The 12,766-nt window shown below is 47.9% G+C and overlaps 1 protein-coding gene across 3 annotated transcripts in view; it reads left to right on the forward strand.

The window, feature by feature from the left end:
* The window catches only part of CACNA1E (calcium voltage-gated channel subunit alpha1 E), a 335,424-nt gene that overhangs the window by 261,899 nt on the left and 60,759 nt on the right, over positions 1 to 12,766 (forward strand). For all 3 annotated transcript variants that reach the window (XM_023203509.2, XM_023203510.2, XM_023203511.2), the window contains 4 exons: positions 1,459 to 1,618; positions 2,707 to 2,836; positions 3,542 to 3,601; positions 4,317 to 4,423. In XM_023203509.2, the coding sequence (XP_023059277.2) occupies positions 1,459 to 1,618; positions 2,707 to 2,836; positions 3,542 to 3,601; positions 4,317 to 4,423 (457 nt within the window). The remainder of the gene's footprint in view (positions 1 to 1,458; positions 1,619 to 2,706; positions 2,837 to 3,541; positions 3,602 to 4,316; positions 4,424 to 12,766) is intronic.

A 12,766-nucleotide genomic window follows, 5' to 3' on the forward strand; every position in this document is an offset into this window, starting at 1 on the left:
CCCTATCCTTGCCCCGACCCCATACCCCATCCCTGCCCTGACCCCACACCTCATCCCTGCGTTATTAATTCCACACCCTCTCCTTGCCCTGACCCCATACCCCATGGCTGCTCTGGCCTCATGCTGTCCCCGCATTAATCCCACCTGCTATCCCAAGATCACTGAATTGTGACCACAGGGTTCCAGCTTTGATGTTTTCCTCTTACTTTTTCTGTATTTACTCTTTCAAATGACAGTCTTCCCCCTCCCTGTTTTTCTTTCTTCCATGCTCCCTCCCCATTTCTGCATGTTCTCTACAGTCAACATGCCACTACTACTTCAGAAAGTACAGTCTCCCATGTCCAGTGGCATGCTTCAGTTGACTTGGGCATGTCTCAGGATCCCAGACCCACAGCTCTTTTGGTGTTTGTTTGCTTTAATACGTAAGAAGTGTTTTGGGCCTTCTTTTATGAGAAAGAACATAAAGCTTTACTCTCCCTCTGTTCTAATTCCAGAGCTACTCTTTGGTCTTGGTCATAGGTAAAAGCATGTGATAGGAAGGCTTTTGGATACTTCTTATGACTTACTCTTTAGGAAGAGGCCCTGGCATGGGCCAGGACCACCAGGATCCACTGCTGACACGGGGTTCCAGGGTAGAGTCATTCAATGAGCAGGGAGCAGTGGGTGAGGGTGACTGGGGCCCTTTCCCCGCTGTAACAGCTTCAGCCTCCTGCCAGTTTAACCTATACCGTGTCTTGAATATGGAAACAGCAGCAGCAGCTGAGAGCTCCCCTCGACCTCTGGCTCCTTCGTCCTCCCAATCCTGGGATGCAGTCATGAACCTATACTCACATGATTATTACATTCTCATTTCTACATTAATCATGGCCAAAAAAAAAAAAAACATAGCCAGAAAGACTGCTGCAAACAGAGTCATGATTTATTGAAATCTTCCATTGCAGGGTGATTCACTGAAAGGCGATAGGATTTTAAATTGGGAACCCATACTAGCTGTATGACCTTAGGAAAGGTACTTAAATTGCCAGAACTTTAGTTTTCCCATCTGTATCATGGGAGTAATAATACGTGCCACTTGGGGTATACCATGGGAAAATTCAGTAAGTGAATATGTACAAAGAATCCAGAGTTTAGATATAAAATCTAAACCTTGTAAATTTTATAACAGAAACACTATGTTGTTTATCAGACTCTAAAAGTTCAACCTTAAAAGGGGAAACATGATCATAGTCATTTATATGACATAAAAGGTTATTTCTCATAACATCTGGGGAGGGTGAAATAAGAAGAGAAGAGTTTAACTCAATGTCAGGTAATAAATACCCCCAATGCCTGCAGGGCACCTTGTTAGGGATGTCCCTGGAGCCCTTTCTCCTCCTCTCCTTTCATCCCCAACTAAACACAAATGGTGCCAGTTTCACATGCGGCATAGTTTCTGATTTCAATGTGTTCCTCTTGTAGTTAGCAACAAGACGGATGGGGAAGCCAGTCCCTTGAAGGAGGCAGAGATCAGAGAGGATGAGGAGGAGGTGGAGAATAAGAAGCAGAAGAAGGAGAAGCGTGAGACAGGCAAAGCCATGGTGCCCCACAGCTCAATGTTCATCTTCAGCACCACCAACCCGTAAGCCATCCTCGCGTTGCTCCCTCTTTGGTGCTAGGGTAAACGGCCAGATGTGAGGCAGGGCAGGGTGAAGGGGAGAGGAAGGATGGGCGCCCAGCTATCTTCTTAAGCCTTCCTGGTGGGGCATGGCCAGACATTGAGCATCTGGGGTGCCCACTAAGTGAGGTGGGTTGGTAAGTTAGACAGCCTCTGAACTCTGCCCGTAGCCGAAAGAGTAACGTCAGACAGGAGAGCATGAGACATGTCATCGGAAAGGAACTCTTTACCAGTCTTTGGTCAGTAGGTAGCGTGGAGAAAGGAAGGAAATCTACATGAGATTGTCACCGAATATTCCAGAAATGGATAGAGCCAAGAATGTGGAGCCTAGAATGACCAGATCACCTGTTTGAGTTGAGAGTTTTGGTCACACTGCTCTCCATGTGGAGTTTTGAAATGGTCTGCTCTGAGCATGCTACTCAGAGCAGAGGCAGGGACATGAAGTGGGCGTGACAGAGCGGAGTCTGGAAGGTTAGATTCAGGAAAGATGGAATTTGGGAAGAGCGTTCCAGCAAGGCTCCGGGAAGAGGGCAACCTGGGTTAAGGCATGTGAGCCATCCATGACTAGAATGCAGAATATAGAATACAGTTACTTTAACCAGAATAACCTGGGGCTCATGAAAACTCATTACTGCTTTCGTCAGGAATCTTAGAATCAAGATCTATTTTTATGTTTCTTGGTTCTTTGTAATTTCCTTGGGATGTCCCAGTTTCCTTAGAGTGGGAGAGTAGACATCAAGATACAGCAGAGGGTGCTGTGCAGCCACCCTGAGTTGGTAGGCTGATGCTGGCTGCTCCCCATGGCTCAGACGTGTCTGCAGATAATGTATCTTGGCTTGCGTGCTGCAGCCTCTAACCAATCTGATTACCTTCTTCCACTGGGGCTTTAAATCAAGGGTGGTGGCTGAGAAATTAAATTGCTCTCCCTGGCGGCTTCCTTTGGCAAGGGCCTGGCTGTCTGGAAGGGGCCGATATGTGTATGTGGGAGTGAGGAGTAAGGGCATGGGCGTAGTGGGGAGTGGGCCAGCTCAGCCGTGCTCCACTGCCCGCAGGATCCGGAGGGCCTGCCACTACATCGTGAACCTGCGCTACTTTGAGATGTGCATCCTCCTGGTGATTGCAGCCAGCAGCATCGCCCTGGCGGCAGAGGACCCCGTCCTGACCAACTCAGAGCGCAACAAAGTGGGTGCACAGGGACCATGTGTCAGCCTCCGTAGTACTCTGGTGCTCACCCCATCCCAGCACTGGAGGTGAACCGAGATGGTAGCAAGGTTTCTGGGGAATGAGCAAGGATTGGAAATTGCCCACTCTTGTTCCTCAGGGCTAAGTATGAACCATTCAAGCCCCTTCCAAGCCCAACACACTGCAAGGCTCTGCCTCAAACCGGCCAGGGCTCTGTGAGGCTCTGCAGCCACCCATGGGCTTGGATGTGGGTCTAATGTAGGGTCATGGATGGTGTGTGTGAAGCTGGCAGCTGCAGCTTCACCACAGGGGGCCAAGTCCTCTCCTGGGGGTCCCACGGGTATATGTCAGGAGACATGAGGGACACGAGGAGGACAGGAGCTGACAAGGATTTCAGGTCCCGAGCCAGAACTGAGGGACAGGTATATGGACAATTCAGACCCAAAAAGTTAAGTTCTGGCCAACGAGAGGGAACAGCCAAGGAGTGGCCACTGGGTCACACAGCTCCAGCAGGGCCCATGCCCCTCCTTCTGGCATTTCTCTCTCAGTCCAGCTAGTGGCTCTAATTCCAAGCCTTTGTTCTGAGGGTGCAGTGGGTGAGGGCCGGGGTGGGCAGGCACGAGTGCATGTGTCCTGGCAGGTGGGAGTGCATGTAGTAGCCTGTTGACCACACATGGTCATTTCCTTCTGCCATATGTCTTTCAGGTCCTGAGGTATTTTGACTATGTGTTCACGGGCGTGTTCACTTTTGAGATGGTTATAAAGGTAAAAACTTCTAGAGAAAACCTGGGCTCTTGGGTTTAGATGGGTCACCTGTCTGCTCCTTAGGCTAGAGCCCTTCCTCAGTGTTACCACCTACCAGCCAATGGCAGCCCTCAGTAGAGCTTCTGCCACCCCTTCTCTGGCCTCAGAATCCTAAAGAAATCTGTCTCAGCAAGACACGGCTGCATGGATATGTTTGTACTGGTGCAGGCCTGTGGACATGGCCCAAGTAGGAGGCAGGCAACAGGTGTGCAGACAGGCTTGGGGCCAGCACTCTCCTCCCCAGTGTTTGTCCTGGCTGAGCCTGGGTGTATGCCAAGGCAAAGGGCTAGGTAGAGATGAGTCTTCCTGGGCTTCATCTAGTCCCAGCCACCATAACACCCCATAGTCTGTCTTGTTCCCAGCCTCATCCATCCAGGATTTTACCCATCTGTGCATATGTGGCAATGCCCAGTGCTCTGAGCCATAAATGAGGAATGTGGCAGGGTTCTGTGAAAACCAAGGAGTCTGGTGAACCCTGGGTGACTATGAGATGGGGGCCTCAGGACTCAGTCATGTGGAGAAAGCCTGCTGGACCTATGCTCTTATTCTCCAGGTCCTAGCATAGGATGGGTTGTGGAGATGGTGGCAGTGGAGGCATTGCCATGATGAACAGAGCTCAAGTCAAGTGTTGCCCACACCTTCTGGGCTCATTGTGGCTGTTCATCTTCTTCTGCAGATGATAGACCAAGGCTTGATCCTGCAGGACGGGTCCTACTTCCGAGACCTGTGGAACATCCTGGACTTTGTGGTGGTCGTTGGTGCATTGGTGGCCTTTGCTCTGGCGTAAGTGACTCTTTTGTTATTTGATTCCCTTCCTTCCCCTCTTCCTGGAGACTCCAGTTGATTTGAAGCCCTTTCCAGAAATGCTACATTCAGGGTGATGCCAAAGAATGCCCCTCCGGGAAATCTCCCCAGTCACCCTCAGCAGAGCTCCTGAGCACCTTGCAGCTCCAGCTCATGTGACCTGACTGACAGAATGGGGGAAGCAGGAGTAGGGAGCGTCAGGAGGGAGAAGTCAGAGGCCCTGGGAATTCCTTTCCTGGAAACGAGTAAGCATGGGCAGGCACTCACAGTGTGGACAGTGCTTCCATGCATTTAGCAATAGACCCAGGAACAGCTTATGGACCCTTTCTTTCTTGAGTGTGTCAATCAAGGAAGCAGCTTGAAAGAAAGATGCAGAGGGTAGTGCAAAGTTGAGGATCACGGAATCCTAGGCATGGTGAGGTTTTCTGTTCATAGCAGGTGTAAATGAGAGCTCTTCCAGGGATGCAAGCACCATGCTTTTGCACACACCTAATAATATGTTTAATCTCCGAAAGGAAAGGCTTTCCAAATTTTCCTTGATAATGTACTTAGGAAAACAGCCTTAAACCATTCACACAACTAAATCATGTTCATTATATTTGTGGGCTTTTTTTTCCCCCACACATGGATCCAACTCTAGACAGTTTTCAATCGCATTCTGACATTTCCTGTGGAATCTAGCCAAGGAAAGGGCTCTTCTAGCCCTCGTGGGTGTAACTAGGAAATGGGATGCTTTCAGGGTCTTTTCCTTAACCTGGTGTGTAGAGTGCCCCCAGAAGGATGAATGACAGCCTCGGGGTTCTGTCTGTACCTTGTTCACCCTGAGCAGCTTCAGCCTCTTCCAGGATGCACAAGAGAATTCTCAGAGCTATCCCTCAAGTCTCTCTGAGTACAAGTGGAAGCCTCATCTTTAGCCTCAGCAAGGCTAGCTACACCATGTGGCAAGGCAGGAGAGCTTTCAGGAGCTGCTGTCATTGAGTCATTGATGGCAGCTGTGAAAGGAACACAATGTCTTCATACATTTACCCTTCTGAGTGGTTTTCCCTCCAAGGGTTTGCCCTTCCAAGTGTTTAGAAAGAGATCACCATTGGAAGGGTTTGCCCTTCTAAATGTTTAGAAAGACAGGGAAGCTGGGCCGGGCACAGTGGCTCACACCTGTAATCCCAGCGCTTTGGGAGGCCGAGGCAGGCAGATCACAAGGTCAGGAGATCGAGACCATCCTGGCTAACACAGTGAAACCCCATCTCTACTAAAAATACAAAAAAATAGCTGGGCATGGTGGTGGGCACCTGTGGTCCCAGTTACTTGGGAGGCTGAGGCAGGAGAATGGCGTGAACCAGGGAGGTGGAGCTTGCAGTGAGCCGAGATCATGCCACTGCACTCCAGCCTGGGCGACAGAGCGAGACTCCGTCTCAAAAAAAAAGAAAGGGAAGCTAACAGTGCTTCTCCTCAAGCTTCTCCTCAAGTACTGTCAGCTTCCGTCTCTTATCCTTTCCGGCAGAAAAATAGGTGGGATGAGAATTACAAGATGTTTCTCAAGTGGCCTGGTGGGGTGGGGATAGTGGAGGGCTATCTGTCTAAAGGAGAGGTACAAGGTATACTCCCAGCTGTGCTAGAAGTGTAGGATCTCCCAGAACCTGGAAGTGGACTGTGCTCCCTCAGTCATGAGAGACCCTACAAAAGAAAACCACGTTGGGCATAGTTTGTGACCCTGAAATGGGCTGGTGGTCAAGGTAACTCCAGTGTTCCTTGTCCCCTTGTGCACATGTTAATTCCATTGTGCAGTCACTTTTGCCCCCCACAAAAAGAAAGCTTTCTGTCACATGTGGCTGGACTGTTCTTGAGGAAATGTTACAGAAGCATGGGGTATTTTCTCAAGCATCTGGGCCCTGTCTGGATTCTCGTGGTGCAATGAAAGGAAAGGCAGCTCTGGCTCCATCAGAGGGACTTCCAGCTCCTCTTCCGTCTTCTTGGGAAGATGGATTAAAGTCTGCTTTTGCCCTAGGGAGACCCACATTTTTTGTTAGAGATAAATATTATCCTTAGATTTTTAAAAGGTCAAGTTCCCTTTTCATTTTACTAATTCATTTGCATAGATTATCCACTGTATCATTCTCATTTTGATCTCTAAAAATCATGTGTCTCTCTTTGAAGTATAAAGAACAAGGAGATAGAAGCATATAGGAAAGAACCCACCTCATCTTTAGAAAGAACAGAACCCATTGGCGTAACAGGACAGAGTGGCAGGAAAGGTTGGGCTGTGGAACCAGATGGGCCCTTGTTTGAATCCCAGCCCCTCTACTTTCCAGCTTTGTGTCCTCGAGCCACACAGCAAAATATTAACCCTCCTAACCTCAGTTCTCATCTCTGAAATGCAGATAAAATAATGTGTGTAAAGTGCTTAGGACAGGGCTTGATGTAGTGTGAACAATCAATACATGTTAATTCCCCTCCTCATCCTTCTATTCTCTTATCACATCATGAAATCCAAATATAGGAGCAAATATGTATTGATGCGCAATGTATACAGATAGATGTGTGCAGGCTGGCCCAAGACCTAGCTGTTTTATACATATACACCCCCTCGCCTATGCCTGTGTGCCTGGTAACCAGGCTGGCGTTTTGGTGCCAGTGTGGGAGGAGGTGTGTTTTAGAGGAAGCTCCTGCATGCCTGCCTATTGTCCACAGTCCAGACATCTCTCCTCAGACCCAGAGCAGTGATGATGTGCAGTAGAGCTGTCATCTGTCTTGTTCTTTCTTTGTGCCCTTTGAAACATGGCAGTGGTGGCTTTGGTGCTGGTGGCAGGGGAAGCCTTAACAGCCCCGGAGCCGAAGCCTCTCTGTTGTTCCTCAGACCAGGTACAGTGCAGGGGCCCCCAGGAACTCCCTGGTTCTGGGGTCCATACTTATGTGATGGATTGAGAGTTATGATCCATCACTTGCTTTTAGTCATGTCACTTCTTGAACTCTCCCTTTGTTTTCTTCGAAACATAGATGGTACTTGCTCACCCTTCTCCATCCATTTTCTCTTTTGCCTTCAACTTTCCAAGCTTGCCATGCCCATTCCCTCTCCCCTTTCTCTGCTCATGGAGCAGGCTCCCACTCCCCCTCCTCTGGCCTTCGTCACATTTGCCCAGCGAGGTCCAGGTAATGCTTTCTTTTGCTCATGCACCCATGCTTTCAAACTCTGTCCTGTTCCTTTCCTCATTAATGGCACCAGAGAATTCAGCTCTCCCATCACTTTGGTGGAGTTAGCCAGAGTCCTGCCTGCCAGCAGAGAGAGGACCTGGCCTGGTACAGAGAGAAAAACAAGTCACTGAGCCTATGTGCCTCATGGTCAGGGGCTCAGGCCAGCAGAAAGCCAAATGTAGGGTTGTCTGCAGGCTTGTCAAGTATCTCTCTCCTTGTGTTTACAACTTTCGTTATCATATCCCATATATTTGCCCCATAATGTCCACCATTCAAATAACCTTATTCCTGTCCCAGTCTCTTTCTCTCTTTCTTAAAATTGAACCATGACTTACTGAGGAGGCTTCTGTGAAGCCTATTGCTTAATAGACTTGAGCTACTGATAGTGGTTGCCATGGTAGCATCTTTCTATGGCTCCACGGAAACCAGGGCTGACATGGCATTCCTTCCACCACCCAGCCAGAGCCTTCTCAGACCCTGGTCCAACCCCCAGGAGCAAAGCCCCTCACCAAGCGAGGGGAATGACCTCTAGCTGAATTCTCAGAGAAAGCTGCGGTGTCCCCTGAGCCCTCCTGCCGAGGCGTGTGCCTGCCACCATGTATGTTTTCTACAAGCATATATGTTGTTTATGCAGTGGCTGAAGAGAAGACTGTTCTCCACAGCTGCATACATCAAGTTAAGGGAATGTTTATAATGTAAACCTGGAAAATTCCATTGGGGAACTTTATTGACTTTTGAGGAGGAAGGGAAGGGGATTTTTTCATTTATTTATTTTTCTTCTTGGAATTATTTTAAGTGTGGGCAGAGCAGTGGATAAAAAAATAAATGGAAAGATACCCACATTGCAACTTTTCTGTTCTTTCCAATTCACTTTTACATTATAAGGCATTTATAAGAACACTCAGGTCTCCTTCCTTAAGCTCAGCGTCCCTGCAGGGAGGTGGGCAGAGTTTTGGCAAAGGTTGGGTTCAGGGCTTCATTATTGCACTGTCCTCACAACGCCTGCTTTCTGGGCCACATGGAGACAGAGTGTTTGCTGACTATAAATGTCCGGAGCTGTGCCTTCTGTACTTTGAGGTTTCAAGAAAAGTCTGGTGAGTGGCTGGATCTATGAAACCTTCCTCTTTTATCTTTTTCTTTCCAAAGAATTGGGATTCTTTTGTGTGATTTTATGTGAAAGGACCAGAAACCGCTTTGGCCAGTTTCCACACACCCTGTTGCCATCTCTGCTGCTTCCCGGCCTCCTGGAGGGAAGGCAAAGATGGTTACAGCCTTGGCATTTCCGTGGATCTGCACATGAGGCACATTCCCCTGCTTTGGGGAACCCTGCTCCCCAACCAAAGTCAGCGCCTTGTAGGGAGGTCACGCAACCACTACACAGATTACATTCCTGAACCTCACAGAACCCTCCTGTTTCATGTCTTTCATGTTTAGTGAAGTGACTTGGGCAAACAGGTGGGCAGGGACAGCATCTCCGGAGGAATGCAGGAGAGGACCAGAACACCTGTGCGTGTGTGTCTTTCTGTGTGTGACACCTGCACTCCAACCCAGGACCCTCACCCTCTCCATTTCCACTGCTCTACAACATGTTACTTGACTAGCTCAATTCACATGAGCAGGTGAGCTCTCCCGCATTGGATTCTAAGCAGTCAACTCATGGCTTATAATTGCTCAGCAGCAGCACAGATGGTTTAATAGAAAAATAACTAGCAATTCTGCTTCCATCTCCTCCCCCACCTCAGAATTCACGATGGCCTGTGCATCAGTCAGTTATACAGGCTCTCCGGCGGCTGACGCCAAAACTTCCTGTTGCCATTTGCCGTTGTAGCAGGGCATGGGGTGAGGTCAGGACTCCCTGGCACTCAGGAGATTTGGCTCACAGCCACACTTGGCCTTTCATTATTCAGTCCTTAGCCAGAAATGAAAAACATGAGTCAATCTGCCTTCTTGATGCCAGAAGGAACTGGAGTTCCCACATTAGCTTTTATTACATTCTTTTCATTAAAGTATGTCACTTTCCTGACACTTGACACTCTGCCCTAGTCGCTGAGATGGATAAGGTCCATTGAATGCATTCAGCACTAGCTGTGGCAGCAGAGTTATATACACAGGCATGGACAATTTTAGATTTGGAAGGAATCTAAGGAGCCAGAGATTATGTTCCTCTGGGAGCTGGGAGTGGTGGCTCACGCCTGTAACCCCAGCAAGTCGGGAGGCTGAGATGCGAGGATTGTTTAAGGCTGGGAGTTCGATAATATGGTCCTCTGGTTCTGGATTTGCTTGTGGGATTTTGTGTGTTAGAAGGTGAAAATGTGCACATGTAAGAAAGAGGTGGCTGTTGAGCACCAAAATGCTCATACACACTCATGCTCAGCACAGCATGGAAACAACAGGCAAACATTTCACCCTAAACCTGGTTGGTTGTTTCTCCTATTCTTCACTACCTGCCTGTGTCTGAGGCAGTCCCCTCAAACCTCCAGCGTTGTCTATGGGACTTCTTTCTTGACAGAACTTCCCTCTTTTTAAACTGAAAGGGGAGTCTGCCAAAGGAAGCAGTGACTGCACATAAATCTTGGAGGCAAAAAAAGTGGACGAAGTCCTGCTTCATGCAGAGAAGACCCATTTACCACTGAGCCAGACAGGCCATCCAGTTCCCCTGTTCTGTGGAAGAGAACGAAGGATTAAAATTAAATTTAGCCATCAAGTAGCCCATTAACTGTGGATTTAGGAGGCCAGCTGAAAAAGAATTGGAAATTTCCAACCGTAAGCAGATAGGAGGATATTGTTCCCTGAGACTCCAGTTTAAAAGTCACCTCAAGAATGACTACATCTGATTTTTGTGCCCAGTCAAGGACACTAAAGATGATCAATGCCCATGGACTTTTGAGGTGCCTACTGCTATATCATAGCTGCTTTGAAAATGGAGTTTGGGAGGGAGGAAGGAGGGACAGAGTGGCAGCCACATGGAGGGAGTGAGTGAAAGGAGATAAGTCCTCAGTCTACCTACTCTTGGCATTAAGTCTCAGCATGCATAGTTTTTAGTGAACGGTGGAAAATGTGTTGTCTGTTGCGTGTGACATTAGTGCTGCCGAGGAACCGCCTGTAGAATATTCACTTTGAGACCTTTATCTTATGGAGGCAACGGCTGTGAACACCACAGTATCATTATTATTATTTTAATCAACAGCATGAAATTGGGAGACGGTTGGTTGTAAATGGGATCTCAGCCTGTGGCCACAGACCCAAGCAAAATGAAATGATCCAATCAGGGAACGCTGCCCCATCCACATGATAACCAACAACCAACCAGACCCAGATACAAAAAGCACCCTGTGAGCCTTCACAACCACGGGAAGAGCCCAGTACTGCTGAATTAGTGGAAACTCCTCATAGTGCCCTCCAGATTTAAAAGTAGATTTTAGGCCAGGCGCGGTGGTTCACGCCTATAATCCCAGCACTTTGAAAGGCTGAGGCGGGTGTATCACGAGGTCAGGAGATCAAGACCATCCTGGCTAACACGGTGAAACCCCGACTCTAATAAAAGTACAAAAAATTAGCCGGGCGTGGTGGTGGCGGGCGCCTGTAGTCCCAGCTACTCGGGAGGCTGAGACAGGAGAATGGCGTGAACCCGGGAGGCGGAGCTTGCAGTGAGCCGAGATTGCGCCACCGCACTCCAGCCTGGGCGACAGAATGAGACTCTGTCTCAAAGAAAAAAAAAGGTAGATTTTAGAGTTACTTGGGTCAGAAGACTTCATAATGGACTTGGGGACCATCAACACAGATCATGCCAGCCACCTGCCTAATCCACATGCACAGGGGCACAGCCTAGCATTTCAAATTAGTCTTCAGTGGGACAAGTATATTGGGTGGACTTCCACCAGCTCCAAGGCCTTCTTAGAAAGATCAGCAGATGAGGTGTCTTTGGGTATGTTTAGAATAAAAAGACAAAAGAGACAACTAAGTCCACTGTTCACCAGATTGAATAATAAAACTGCTAGGAGACAGATGCTCTGCTGTCTCCTGCTGCTTCTCAGTGTTTGGACAAAAACACCACCAGTTGAAGTATGGTGCTGTGTATGGCAAAGGAGGAAGCTTACAAAAGGCTCTCAGGAGTGTGTATAAGCTTGTTGACGTCCGTATGCAAGAGGGAAAGGATTATGCACCAAACACTTAGCACAGAGCTAGTGCTCTGGTCACATGACAAAGAAAGATGGCAGAGTAACAATGGATAAAGGGTTCAAGGGTGACCCCAAGAGATGCTGAGGCACGGACCACGAGGAAAAATAGACCCCAAATGGCAGCTGCTAAGCAGTGACAAGGTCAAAGTGGCAAATTTAAAATTTTCACAGAAGCAGATGAACATATCCTTATCTGCAGGTCCTAGAGAGACAGGCACTGCCAGCACAAAAGGGGAAACTTCCTCACAGGTCTTTAGAATTTTTAAAGTGCTTTCACACTGTTTATTTTATTTATCACCAAGCAGTCCTGTTTTACAGTTGAGAAGTGGATTGCCTGAGGTTTGACTAGTCTAACTCATTTGACTAGTAAGTAGCAAAGCCAGTTCTTGAACAACCTTGGTGTTCAGATTTGAAGTTCAGTGTTGTCTCCATTATGTTAAGCGCCCTTCTACACATCATGTTCTGGTTAGCTCCAAGCAATTAACCCCTGTAAGCTAAGAGCAGTGGCTTGGTATAGATCTCTCCTCAACCTACAGATCCTTCTGTCTCTACCTGGTGACAGACAAGACCTATGGGTAGATGGAGAAGGGCATCCCTGAACTTGTCCATCTTGATGTTTCATCTGCAACTTTTTTTTCCTACGAACTCTCATAGACCCTAAACTGATTACAGGGAGTGTGAGAGCTCAGTATTTGAGATCAGGAAGTACTAGTCCTTTTACTGTTTCCTTCTTTGGTTAAAACCCTCCAGTGGTTCCCATTTGAAAGGCACTCTAACATCACAAACAAGAGCATAGGTTTCAGAGTCAGGTACATTTAGGTCTGAATCCCAGCACTATTATTAACTGCCTTAACTTTGAACCTCTGCTTCTTCATCTGTAAATGGGGATTCAAAAATAATATTTTGGTCCTATGAGCATTAAACAAGGTAAAATGTATTTAATGTCTGCTATAGT

Source organism: Piliocolobus tephrosceles, chromosome 1 (assembly GCF_002776525.5).
Source record: "Piliocolobus tephrosceles isolate RC106 chromosome 1, ASM277652v3, whole genome shotgun sequence".
Classification (NCBI taxonomy): Eukaryota; Metazoa; Chordata; class Mammalia; order Primates; family Cercopithecidae; genus Piliocolobus; species Piliocolobus tephrosceles.